Source organism: Hermetia illucens, chromosome 7, assembly GCF_905115235.1.
Source record: "Hermetia illucens chromosome 7, iHerIll2.2.curated.20191125, whole genome shotgun sequence".
Lineage (NCBI taxonomy): Eukaryota > Metazoa > Arthropoda > Insecta > Diptera > Stratiomyidae > Hermetia > Hermetia illucens.
In genome coordinates, this window is record NC_051855.1 from 13,237,545 (window position 1) to 13,250,323 (window position 12,779).

General features: G+C 44.5%; 1 protein-coding gene across 1 annotated transcript; it reads left to right on the forward strand.

Annotated features, from left to right (window-relative positions):
- The first annotated feature begins 1,832 nt into the window (after positions 1-1,832).
- LOC119660714 (regulatory-associated protein of mTOR) lies at positions 1,833-9,463 on the forward strand. Its single transcript, XM_038069356.1, has 10 exons — positions 1,833-2,639; positions 2,711-2,813; positions 2,874-3,507; positions 3,568-3,928; positions 3,984-4,241; positions 4,309-4,377; positions 4,441-6,166; positions 6,224-6,542; positions 6,604-6,723; positions 6,785-9,463. Exons 1-10 carry the CDS (start codon positions 2,454-2,456, stop codon positions 6,978-6,980), a joined length of 3,972 nt encoding a protein of 1,323 aa, XP_037925284.1. The 5' UTR covers positions 1,833-2,453; the 3' UTR covers positions 6,981-9,463.
- The last annotated feature ends 3,316 nt before the right edge of the window (positions 9,464-12,779 follow it).

The window sequence follows — 12,779 nt, forward strand, 5'->3', positions numbered from 1 at the left end:
TCAATAATATACGCGGAGCGACCTGACAATCAGTCAGAACTTGCCGATCCCAATACATGCTGTAAGCAGAACTATCAAGTACTTGCTTGCTTGCGGCTCATATCGATAAACCGAACATGTTCCCGTGATCAGACCATGCTTGTATGCAAGGTTTTGATGGATAACCTTGCATACAGCATTATGCCTGGTGATGTATTGCATCGGTGCCATAACAGTACAGCCAGAAATAAGATGGTCCAACGTCTCTTAACGCCGAATCACACATTCTGCACTGGTCGTTCTCCACCCGTTCTTTCATGATGAGCTTTTTATCAGTGACCGTTCCGAGGAGCCCAGTTAGCGCTGTGGTGCGTCAGTTTGATACCATAAACTCCTAAAACCCTCCTATGACATCAGGCAGGCAGAGTCCAGTCAGTTCAGATCTCTAGTGACTCTCCCAACCTGCAGATAGAAATCTCTCTGAGGTCTCCAAAAAATATTTTACCCAGTGTCTGTTGCCTGACTCGGTAACTAGAACTGGGTAATCGCGTCGTCAGAATGGCTATGTTACGCTTGGGGTACGGATCATGCTCCAGTCATCGACAGACTTCCAGTATCGTCAGTACTTCCGCTTGGAATGCACGTGCGAAACCTGGGAGACCATACGACTCGAATACACTGTGTTTATTCGAGAAAACACTCGTACCAACTCCACAAACCATCTTTGATTCATCAGTGAAGGATAAAAGTAACACATTCGCATTTCACAACGTTTAGGACTAACCCGGTCTCAAAGAGACGTTGAAAAAATGCACTCGAGATGGGCTAAGTGCTCAGACTCAGTGGAAGAAACGACCAAAACATCATCCAAGTACACAAAACAGAAGTCGAGATTTCGCAGGACCGAGTGAATGAACCTTTGAAAGGTTTTGTTCAGTCATTGTCTGCAGAATAGTAAGCTGATCGTGTTTTAGAGAGTCGATATCCTCGTAGACCTCGCCATTGACTCCAAAAACTGCCGTTAACGTCTTCCCGAGCAGTCCTCTTTTAGTTCTCTTCCTTGCCGGAACATCGAGGAATTCATCGATTTTCCGAATAATGTCCCTACACTTGAATAGGAGGTGCCTCAAGAGTGTATTGCAATGCGGCGTTGGTGCCAATTTTCCTGCATCCTCACACGTTTTTTGCGTCTGGTTCAATACTCCTAGCACATCCTGTCGCTCCTTTTATGCTCCGTTGACTTCTACTCTCAAGTTTCCCCGACTTCTTCGGTCGTTTTACCCCCCTACTGTAGATACCGCCAAATTCGCACTGTGCCTTGCAGTCGTTAACGGATTTTTCTGTTTCTTCTGGATCCTGCGGATTCGTGCTTGGTGATCTTAAACGGTTCAATTCAGGTTCGTCTGGCGCCTCTATTGGCAAAAGGCATAAATTCACTATTCTGAATTGTTCTTTTGCGCGCCGAACTTTTCCATCGCTTCCGGTTCGCATGACACCCTGGATTGGGGGAGGTGTTTTTGGACTCCCCAGTCTAGATCTCTAACGTTTTGTTAATAGTACGTGGACGTAGACTTAGGATCCCTCGCTATCCAAACAACAAAAATCTCGATTGTCCCCAGGCCCCATTGAGAGGAAATGCTATTACCAAGCGTAACGGAAGTGTAGTAGGAAAAATAAGCCAATTTCAGGAGCAGAAATCGTGAATGGACGATGGGCGATTGTGCAATTTGTAGCGTCAATAATTCACGATATGTGGTATATTGAGAGATAGATGGCGATTGAATCCTCCAATGAAAACCTGAAAGTACTAGATTATAATGGGGCAAATATCCCGCAATCTGGCAACACATCTTGTCGGAGAAAACTGACATCTACAGTCCAAATGCTAGCAGTTCCCACCACATTTTGACGTTCAATTGGAATGCCTGTGTGTACTATCGAAGATTGATAAATATTTTCGAAGTGATTTTTCAGCGTGTGGTAGCCGCGCTCTGAGGAAATTGCTAGTGAGCCGCGTACCAGCCAAGCGTTAGACTCATTCCTGTAAAATGCACACATGTGATACCACCTGCGAGTAAAATCCAACTGATAACTAATGTTTTGTTGCATGAGGAAGACCCGAAACTATCTTGTGGGGGGGACAGGTGAAGCTTCCCCGAAAAAAAGTGCCTCCAACACAAGCGGCCGAGCAAATATCAACTGATATTGTTTGCTTCGTCCGCGTTACAATAATTACAATCAAAATAGGATTTTACACCCAATTGCGTTTTAGGGGGACAGTGAGGTGAAGTAAACGTTGCGTGAGACGACCTTGCAATTACTGAGCGAGTGACTGCACATAGCTCTATTACGTCTTACTCCTGACAAGAAATAAAGTTCTGTGTGAAGGTGTGTTGGGCGACGGCCGCAGCCTGACCGGCTAGGAGCCCTCCCGACTGCTTAATGTTTTCGCCCGCTGCCTGAACAGCAACAGGATGATCGAGTATACCGCTGACAAGTCCGACAAGGATGATCCCTGTGCCACCAATAACAGCAGCATTGCTCGCCTGTCGGGCATCATGGAGGACATGCAATTGGCAATTTGCTTTCAGGCGGCCCGGCATCAAGACAGTACCTATGAGACGTTTTGCAAAGCAATGTGCTGGCGCATCCGGGAACGGGTAAGTTGATGCGAGTGCTCCTCCGGTCGCTGTCAAAAGTTGTGAGGTTATCTTCCGACTCTGAATTGTAGATGAAAACGGTGAGTGTGGCGCTTGTCCTCTGCCTCAACATCGGTGTGGATCCGCCAGACGTTGCCAAGATTCAGCCGTGTGCCCGCCTCGAATGCTGGATTGGTGAGTTTCTTCCGCAATTGTCCTGAGGAGCTGCTTCACTATGTTTTGTGTTCCCCCTAGATCCGTCGTCAGTGTCGCCGCAGAAGGCAATGGAACTGATTGGAGCCAATCTACAGAAACAATACGAACGGTGGCAGCCGCGTGCACGCTACAAGAAGTTTCACGATCCGACCATTGAAGATGTGAAGAAACTATGCACATCGTTGCGACGCAATGCAAAAGAGGAACGCGTTCTTTTCCACTACAACGGCCACGGTGTTCCTCGACCGACCGAGAATGGCGAGATTTGGGTGTTCAATAAAACCTACACCCAATACATACCGCTGTCTATATACGACCTTCAAACGTGGATGGGAGCGCCATCGATATATGTTTACGATTGCTCCAACGCCGGAATGATTGTGAATTCATTTAACCAGTTCGCGGAAACGCACGAGAACGAAATGCAGAAGGCGCTCAACACTAGCGGGAACCGTGGACAAAGCCCCGGGGCGAATGTTCAGCTTATCACCTACAAGAATTGCATCCAGTTGGCGGCCTGTTCCGCGAATCAAATACTCCCAATGAACCACCAGTTGCCGGCGGATTTGTTCACGTCATGTCTCACGACTCCCATTAAAATAGCGTTAAAGTGGTACACGATGCAGCGAACGTCCATGTTGGTGCCGCAAATCAACAGTGAATTGATAGAGAAGTATGGAATCGAGGTGAAGACATTGCCTCCGTACTGACCGCTCTTTATTTCCTTCGACAGAATTCCGGGTCAACTGAACGATCGACGGACCATGCTGGGTGAACTGAACTGGATATTTACCGCCATCACTGACACAATTGCTTGGAATACTCTGCCCCGTGACCTGTTTCAGAAACTTTTCCGTCAAGATCTGTTAGTGGCGAGTCTTTTTCGAAATTTCCTGTTGGCAGAACGAATACTCCGATCGTACGATTGTACGCCTGTCTCTAGTCCCCCTCTACCTGAGTGTTTCCGCCATCCCATGTGGTCGGCTTGGGATTTGGCGGTAGATCTGGCGCTACAACAATTGCCCGACATTTTGGAACACGGTGCGCCGTACAAGCAGCTCCCGTTCTTTGAGGAACAACTCACAGCTTTCCAGGCAAGTCGTCCATCATAGTTTTGCTGCAATGCATAGTAATTAGTTCATTTTCCAGGTTTGGCTTGATCAAGGGACTGAACAGCGATCACCGCCTGAGCAATTACCCATTGTTTTGCAAGTGCTACTGTCCCAAGTGCTCCGGTTACGAGCTTTAGAGCTGCTGGGCCGATTTTTGGATCTGGGACCGTGGGCAGTGAATTTAGCACTAGGCGTTGGGATATTCCCCTACGTTTTGAAGCTTCTGCAGAGCTCCGCGAAGGAACTGCGCCCTGTGTTAGTGTTCATTTGGGCCAAGATCCTAGCAGTCGATCCCGTAAGCTTAAGCAATAAATTCAGAGTGAATTGGACAAAAGATTATATACGCAAACCCATCATTTCAGACGTGCCAGGTTGATTTGGTGAAGGATCATAAATATTTCCTGTCGGTACTTCAAGATCCTACGGTTTCGGTGAGCGTTACACGATCCATCTTCGTCTATAAAACGTGCACTTACTAACCCCATCATTTTCAGAAAGAACATCGCACACTGGCGGCGTTCGTTTTGGCAAGCATAGTAAATAATTTCCCGCTAGGACAGAGCAGCGCCTTGCAGGGATCCTTAGTCTCAATTTGTTTAGTACAAATTTACGATGATAATTGGTTGTTAAGACAATGGTTGACGATATGTTTGGGGCAACTGTGGCAGAACTTTGCGAAAGCTCGGTGGTCGGGCGTACGAGATTTAGCCCATGAAAAACTTTATAGACTCTTGGAGGATCCCTGGCCAGAGGTTCGAGCCGCGGCGGTTTTTGCGCTAGGCACTTACATTAGCTCAGTTACGGAACGGTCCGAACATGCGGACAATATTGATCAATTTATTGCTATCACATTACTTACCTCGTGCGGTGCGGATATGTCGCCGCTTGTACGATTAGAACTCATAGCTGCGTTACAATGGATGGTTCTACTGTTCCTGAATCGATTTGTGTCGGCCTATCTGCAGGATACGAGCACAAGTTCCGGAAATAACACGTACACCACGCACAGCCTTGAACGTAACATCATAAAACGTGTTCTCAGTTTCAGTTCCATACCGTTTGTCGCGAGTGTTACGCCTCAAAGTGGTGGTACGTACCCAGCGTCCACAATTGGTTTTCGGTCGATTTATATGCAATTGTGGCAAGGTATCGTGAATCTGGGTCGTGATCCATATCCGCAAGTTGCCGATGCCGCGCAAAAAGTCATTGAATACGTGCGGAATCATGCGGTTCATTTGATTCAAGCCAAGGAGGCGACCAGTGAAAAGTGTGGTGCCAGTTTGAGTCTTCCTCCCAGTCCGAACACTCGAACAAATTACTTAGCGGAAGATCTGTGTGAATTGTCGCCGACTTTGATGAGAAGTTCTATGTATCGCGGATTCCCGGCAACAAGAGATCTGCTTGCCCCGATACGAGGTGGGAAAATGGACATGGAAGCGAATATTCGCCTTCCTCTTGCCAGTTTCAATGATTCGCCACCCAAGCCACCGCATATTATGCGAGCGAGTCCTGCGAATGGGATCCACGATAGTAGTTTCGGTAGTACGCAGCCTAGCGGGCAGCAGCATATCATTCGTACGAATCCGGCAAATGGGAAGTTCGTACCATCAGGAACTACGGTGCCTCTTGTTGTTACCAATTTTATACCGCTCGCTATAAACTACTTTGGGAAAACAATGCGTTATGCCCGCAAAATGACGTATCAGGAGAACTGCACGGACCATCATTCGCCTGAGTATCAGCAGCGACTGTTGCGGTTTAAACAAAATTATCACATAAGGACACTGGCGAGAGACCAGCAAATGCGTGCCATTTTCAATCGAATCGACACGCAGAATTGGTTTGCAAAGACCCAATTCACTCCGTCTATAGTCAAGCTATTGCCGTATGATAACCAAATAGCGGTGGCTTATAAGGAAAAGGTGTCTGTACACGATTGGAATCGTGGGACCGCCTATTCATATACACCTCAGTCATTGGTGTCTTCTGGGACATTAGGTGGTGTTAGCAGTAGTAGCGGTAAGAATTCTTTCAACGACAGTCTCAATCAGTTGGCACGCGTGACAGCATTGGAATTTGTCAATGCTCACTATTTTCCGCTCGTGCTGGTTGGCTATGCGGATGGTACTATACGAGTCTGGGAGCCTGTTTCCGAGAAAGGTGACACTCGTTTGATAACTGCCTGGCAAGGCTTGTTCGTGTGTAGTAAGAGCAATAAGGGTAGGATCTAGTTTCAAAATTATTTAGAATCCTATTGTTATCCTCCCATTCTCATAGATCCTACTGGAATCGTGACAACCTGGCATCAAAAGTCACAGCATTTATGCATAGGAGGCAATAATCGTTTCATGCGAATTTGGGACATTGAAACAGAAATGCGTCTTTACGATATACCCACTGGCTCGGAGTCGTCTGTGCGAGTTTTATCCTCATCGCCCAATGAGACAATGGCAGCTGGCTTTAGCGATGGCAGCATACGATTGTTCGATAAACGATGCTCCCAACAATCGGCCCGTGTCATGACTTATCGGGAACATCAAGCACCAATTTTAGCCGCTTGCTTAAGGGAGAGCAATGAGAGTTTAGTTTCTGGATGGTATGCAGTGGATTTTTTCAGGATTTTTTTAGGTAATGTATCAAATATTTTCTATTCACAGTACACAAGGTAAAGTTCGACTGTATGATGTTCGCGGACGAGCGTCTTCTATTCATAGTTGGTCTGTAGGGAATGATGTTTCCGCGATAGCTGTTCATTCAAGTGCCGATATTGTTGCTTGGTGAGATAATTTTTATCTAAACTTGATTGAATTGTGAAAAATCAAATGATATTGTTTTCAGTGGTTCACAATGTGTCGCTATATATGGTCTTGATGGTCGTGCACAAAGCACTGTACGTCATGAAGGTTTTATGGGATCGAAAATCGGTCATACATCGTGTCTTTCATTTCATCCACATAAAGTTTTGTTAGCTGGTGGATTTGTTGATAATACGGTTACCGTTTATGGCTTATCAGGCAACAAGTGTATTGTATAAAGTGCGTTTATTCCCCTCCCCCCATAAACCCTGGGGATCATCAGTCTTAGATACGAATTATTTGAATCGAGACATGCGGTTAAGCTTTCGTCTTTGCCTCTGGTGTTTCTCTATTTTTTTTTTTGTTTTCGTTCTCTTGATTTAATTCACAGACATCACATTATAATTGGGTGATTTTTTCACCAGTGAGCGGTGAGAGATTGTAATAATAAATCCTAGTCTTTATATTGTAAATGAAAAATAGTCAGATTTAAGACAAATCCGTATAGATTATAACGAAACTAGCTAATATATATATAACCAATTTTTTGGGTTATGTATATATATATATTTATATATATATATAGTTGAAAAGCCCATGAACCCTCTTCCCGCCCAGCCGGACCGATAGGCGACCAACCCAAAGGCCTAAACACAACAGCGGAGTTACTGTGTCCATCTGCAGTGAGAGAGCAGTCAAATGAAGTTCATTACACGGACTTGTATGAGGTAATATACAATAGGTCCCGATTCCCAGTGCTATCCCGCAAAAAAGAACTTTTGCGATGCGTGACAGAGAGTTTGTTACGTCATTTGCAATATGGCGGCACTTTTTGTTTTCGGCTGTTACATTTGAATGGGGTTAATTAGCATGAATTCGTTTAGGAAACTGTCGTAGGCGCCAATTGAATTGCAAGTGCCAATTAGGAACGTCACTAGCATTATTTCCGGAGTTTTCATTCACAAAAAAATTGAATTAAAGCCGGAGGTGAGTGTACTCTTGGCGGCATCAATTCATCATCATCATCAACGGCGTAACAAGCGGTATCCGGACTAGGCCTGTCTTAAGAAGGAACTCCAGACATCTCGGTGTTGCGCTGAGGTCCATCAATTGCATGATTTAATTAACATAGAAAATGCATGCAAATTCGCGGCGTTGCAAATAATATTCGCGTTTATGCAATTAGCGAATGCATCTTGCTATGCACTTACCTCCGGCTTGAATTCAATTTTTATGAATGGAAGCTTTGGATATAATGCAAGTGGCATTCCTAATTGGCACTTGCAATCCAATTAGTGCCTTCCACAAGTTCTCAATGCGAATTCATGTAAATTAATTGCATTCAAAAGTAACAGCCGATAAGCGACGCCATATTGCAAATGGCTGTAATCTGCCATCAGAAAGAACTTTGCCCGACATGGAGCGATCTTTGTCGACTTTAAATCTTCATTGTACATTGAAGCTGCGTGCTGTCCGCAGCTTCTCTCTGCATTCCGGACGCAACGGAATTGTGTTTTGGGCCTTAACGATGGGCTGAACACGACTTCTAAGGGTCCGCATGCATTTCAACGCAAAATGTATTGGATCCCGCGAAAATGCTTTGCTATATCCCCGATTGTCACGGTGTTTCTTCGCTACAGAGACATGCGCAAAGGGCAGTGTGGATCTCAAATAGAACCCACTAGACCTTCTTCGGGCTATATCACAGGTTGCAAGGATGACAGCTTTATCGCATCTCCATGTTCAGCCCGGCTTTTTGATCGAGCTTCTCCAGCACTTTATGTAAATTTTGCGGGACTAATTCCGTCGCTGTGAAATCGCGACTGGGACTATGCTTGCATTCGTTTGTTGTCTGCTTCATATGGTCCGTCAACGGGCGCGGGAAATTGGTTAGGTAGGAAACTAACGAGTGGAAATTGAAAAACAATTCAGCAAAAAAAACTATGGGATCTACGTTGTAGCAATGAATTTTCTTCAAGTGATATACTATCCTGACTTTCACGTTTTTTTTTTTGCGCGAGCCTCCTCGTTCAATCGGGAAATTGTTTGAAAAATTGTACATAGATCATATTTTTATCAATTATATTATACATACGGTAAAAAAATTCGATTTCTTTTCTGGTAATAATGACGATTTTTAGAGAAAAGAAAGATTGTGAAGAAAGCTTAGAGCCCGAACTATGTTAAATATGATTAAATTTAATATATATTTTCTGTAATGGCGTATTTAGTTGCGGTTTTGATTATGACTTGGCCATCACTAAGTCCATTTTTTCTCCTCCATCAGAAATTTACGGATTACATACGTGCGGTCCTTCTTATCTATTTGTTACAGGAGAATTGATAATTGCATCGACATTTAGAAATCCATAGTTACAATGTGCCGATGCTACTTTCCTTCTTGTTTTATAATTCCTAGGCATATTGCTTTAGATACTAACAATTCAATAAGATAATAGAAATGGTGCTTTTTTTTTCTTTGTTAATATTCACACTTTAAGTTCTAGCTGTTTAGAAATGTGTTGTAAGTTTAGTAATCTGATTTATCAGTTAAGAAATGGATTTTATTTTCAAGTAATTGTAAGCTTTTCTATAATAAATAGATGTTAACTATATTGTATTCAGCAGAACGTGAAAAAAAAAAATGGCTAGCAGTAATAATAGTATCAATTAACATGGAAAACATGAGCAAAATCCAATAAATTATATTTTATGAAAATTAGATAAGATGCCTCATTCCTAGTTTTTTCGTGACACGATCAGATCTAAAGCTTTATCATTTACTCCCTAAAAAATATATAAAAAAAATTCAAAACTTGTAGAAATGTTTGCAATGATCAGTTCTTCTTTTTCTTCAGTCTTTGTCGCGTTCACAAGCGGGGTCGGCTCGTCGCCATTTGGCTCTATCGAATGCCTGATCTAGGTGCAATCTCGAGGCTTTCAAATCCCCATTCAGCGTATCAAGCCACCGTTGTTTAGGCTTGCCTTCTGCTCCTTTACCATCAACTTCAATGTTCAGACCAATCTTGGCAAGTGAATTCTCGTTAGCGTGAATTGCGTGACCATACCATCGAAGACACCTCTCTCGCAACTTTTCCACGATCGCGGATATCCTTATTTCAGAGCGACAGGACGGTAATTTTAGATTTACTCCAATGTCGTCCGTCCTGTCGCTCTCTATGGCGTCGTGTCCGTCCTGTCGTTCTCTATGGCGGGGAATTTCACTTGGCAATTGATTCCGGCTAGACGCGTACAGACTACATCAGTTTATTGAAATTTGCAATTCACACAATTTTCGTTTCTCCCATGTGCTAACACCCTTCCACGGTGATTATTGGACACGATCTAGCGCTCGCAACATCCAAATGTGTCCCAATAAGCGACCGTGGCTGTTCTTCGTTTTCGGTCGCACCTGTGGACATGTCGGCGAGGTTCATTGTAATTTGTAATTCGAAGTCACTTTTGAATGAAAGAAAACGCATCTTAAGCCGGAACTATAAGAACCATATACGGCGACGACATACTTGAAATCCCTCAATGAGAATTTAATGTGTCTGTCTCTGGGATAAAATACAATTCAGGCATGCATGCAGCGTGTGAGAGCTATCAAATGAAGTTCATTACACGTCCTTGTATGAAGCAATATACAATGAGTCCAACTTCCAAACCCATCATGCAGGAAAGTTCCGAAAATCGAACTTTTTCAATACGAAAATTTGCTCACATGAAATCATGTCATTTGCAATTTGATAGCGCTTTTAGTTTTCACGCAATTACTTTTGAATGTAATCAATTTCAATAAATTCGTTTTGAGAACTGCGGAAGGCACTAGTTGAGCTACAAGTTGATGTCACATAGCATTCGTTCCGCTGATTCCATTTATAAGCATTGAATTCAAACCAAAGATATTTATCACTCTTAGTGCAATTTAATTGTACAATTTTCGTAACATAAAATATGCCCGTGAGTTCAAAACGGGCGCCCGCTCTCGCTCACGTTCAGTGCACTTTCAGATGAGTGGTGAAATTAGTTGTCAAAACTTACCACACAGCAACTTCCATTGGGTTGAAGCGTTCAAAATTGCACATAGATGGCGCAGTTTAATTTCCAATGACCCAACTCCAATGGAAACTTTCTAAGAATAATCACCGCATCCTGTTAGCGCTGCCATCGACATGAATTTCCAACCATATTGCGATAAGCAAAACGCTTGTATGTTTTTTTGTTAATATATTTCTGTCCTAATAGCAAACAACTTGTTTGACAAATAACCGTTGATATTTATTTATGAAAGTGAAAACAATAATGAATTAGTGGAACGCGTTACAAATTGATGACCCCGAACGCCGGACGCAACGGACTTTTGTCCCGGTGAGTAGACTCGGGCAGCGTCCTTTGTTTACATGCGTCGTAGGGCATTTTTCTGAGACTCATCAGACGCAATGGACCTTAACCTACGGGAAGCACACGCTACATCGCACGACCATTTTAGCGCCTTTATACTCGCTTACAAAAGGCTACTAAAAAAAAAAACGGTAAGAGATTCGTTGAATGGACAACAGAAGCTCAAGCTGTTTTCGAGCAAAAATTTAATCGCAAATGCAATACTTTAACCCATCCAAAGCCTGGGGCATTGCTAACCTTGCATCGAACACAGTCATAGACCCCAATACGGAAATTTTAAGCCCCGCTAGGGTTTGTCTCCCAGAAGCTAAGAGAAACACAACAAAAATACAGTAGTTATGATAGGGAACCCCTCGCAATCTACGAAGGAATTAAATATTTTCGCTACATGGTGGAGGGCAGGACTTTTATGTTTTGAGCGGAGAACAAATCGCTTACTTTCAGCTTTGTGCAGCGGATGCGCAACAAGCAAATTGCTCCGCCAGAAATACGTGTGACCTGGCATGTACAAAGACATCGCAAGATGGTCAAGAACTTGCATAGCATGCCAAGTGTCTAAGGTCAGCAGCCGCGTTAATCCCCCCCCCCCCCCCCTCCTCCCTGCCCTCCGATTACTGCGGATGCAGCTTTCGTATGGTGGAGGTTTATCTGGGCCATCTTAGTGCTGGCCATTGGCTCCGTTATTGTTTGGAGCTCTTCTCCACTGTCGGAGTGTTGCCCTCCTCCTCCGACATGCCGCTGTCCTCCCTGAGCCCTAGGAGTGCTAGGTCTAGGTCGTCCAGCGTCTGCTCTTCACTGGGCAGCAGGTTTACATCCCTGGTTGATCCAGTCCTTTTCACCTGGCTATGGCTTTCAAGATTTCTTCGGGGACCGCAGTGTCTCCTCCGAGATATATTTCCTCGGCTTTTCCCTGTCCACATGCACGGGTATATTGCCAAATCGGTAGTTGATATGGCAACTCCGACGTTTGATTGCCTCCAGGAATCGGTCATCTACCCCGATCGTGAGGAGTTTACCCTTGCCCCTCCACCTTGCTTCTGAAGACTCTCCATAGTCGGGTATGGCGATCTTCATTTTGAGCGATTAGGAGGCCCATAAGGTCGGCTTCCCCCCCGTAGCACGGCAAGGTCTAACTTACTCACTGAGGCGACCAGGTATCAGTGAGGCTCTGTTCGAATACAGTCAGTTACTCCCGACTGCAAATTATCCAATGGGCATGGTTCGCATGACACCCTAGATTGGGGGAGCTGTTTTTGGACTCCCCAGTCTAGATCCGTGGCGCTTTGTTAATAGTAGGGCCACATCGTACATGGTGTGGCTATCACCACTCACTAACGGTCTTGGTAGACGAGAGGGTTGGCCCCTGAAAAGCCACGCACCGTCCCAGAGGAGAGACAACTCATCCTTGGAGAGGGATAGGTTGGCCTCAGGGAGCTATGTTCTGCGTCAGTCTATCCTGCAGTGCACTGCTTGATCCCTTCTCAGCTATAGGTATTCACGGCTTCCCTTGATGTTCTGGGACTCTCACATGGTCTAGTTCCAACCATGCAGAAGGACATCATTCTGCATACGTGTTCGATGTTGCGGGGAGTCGGGGGAGACCTACCACCTGCCACCACCACCAACGCTTCTTT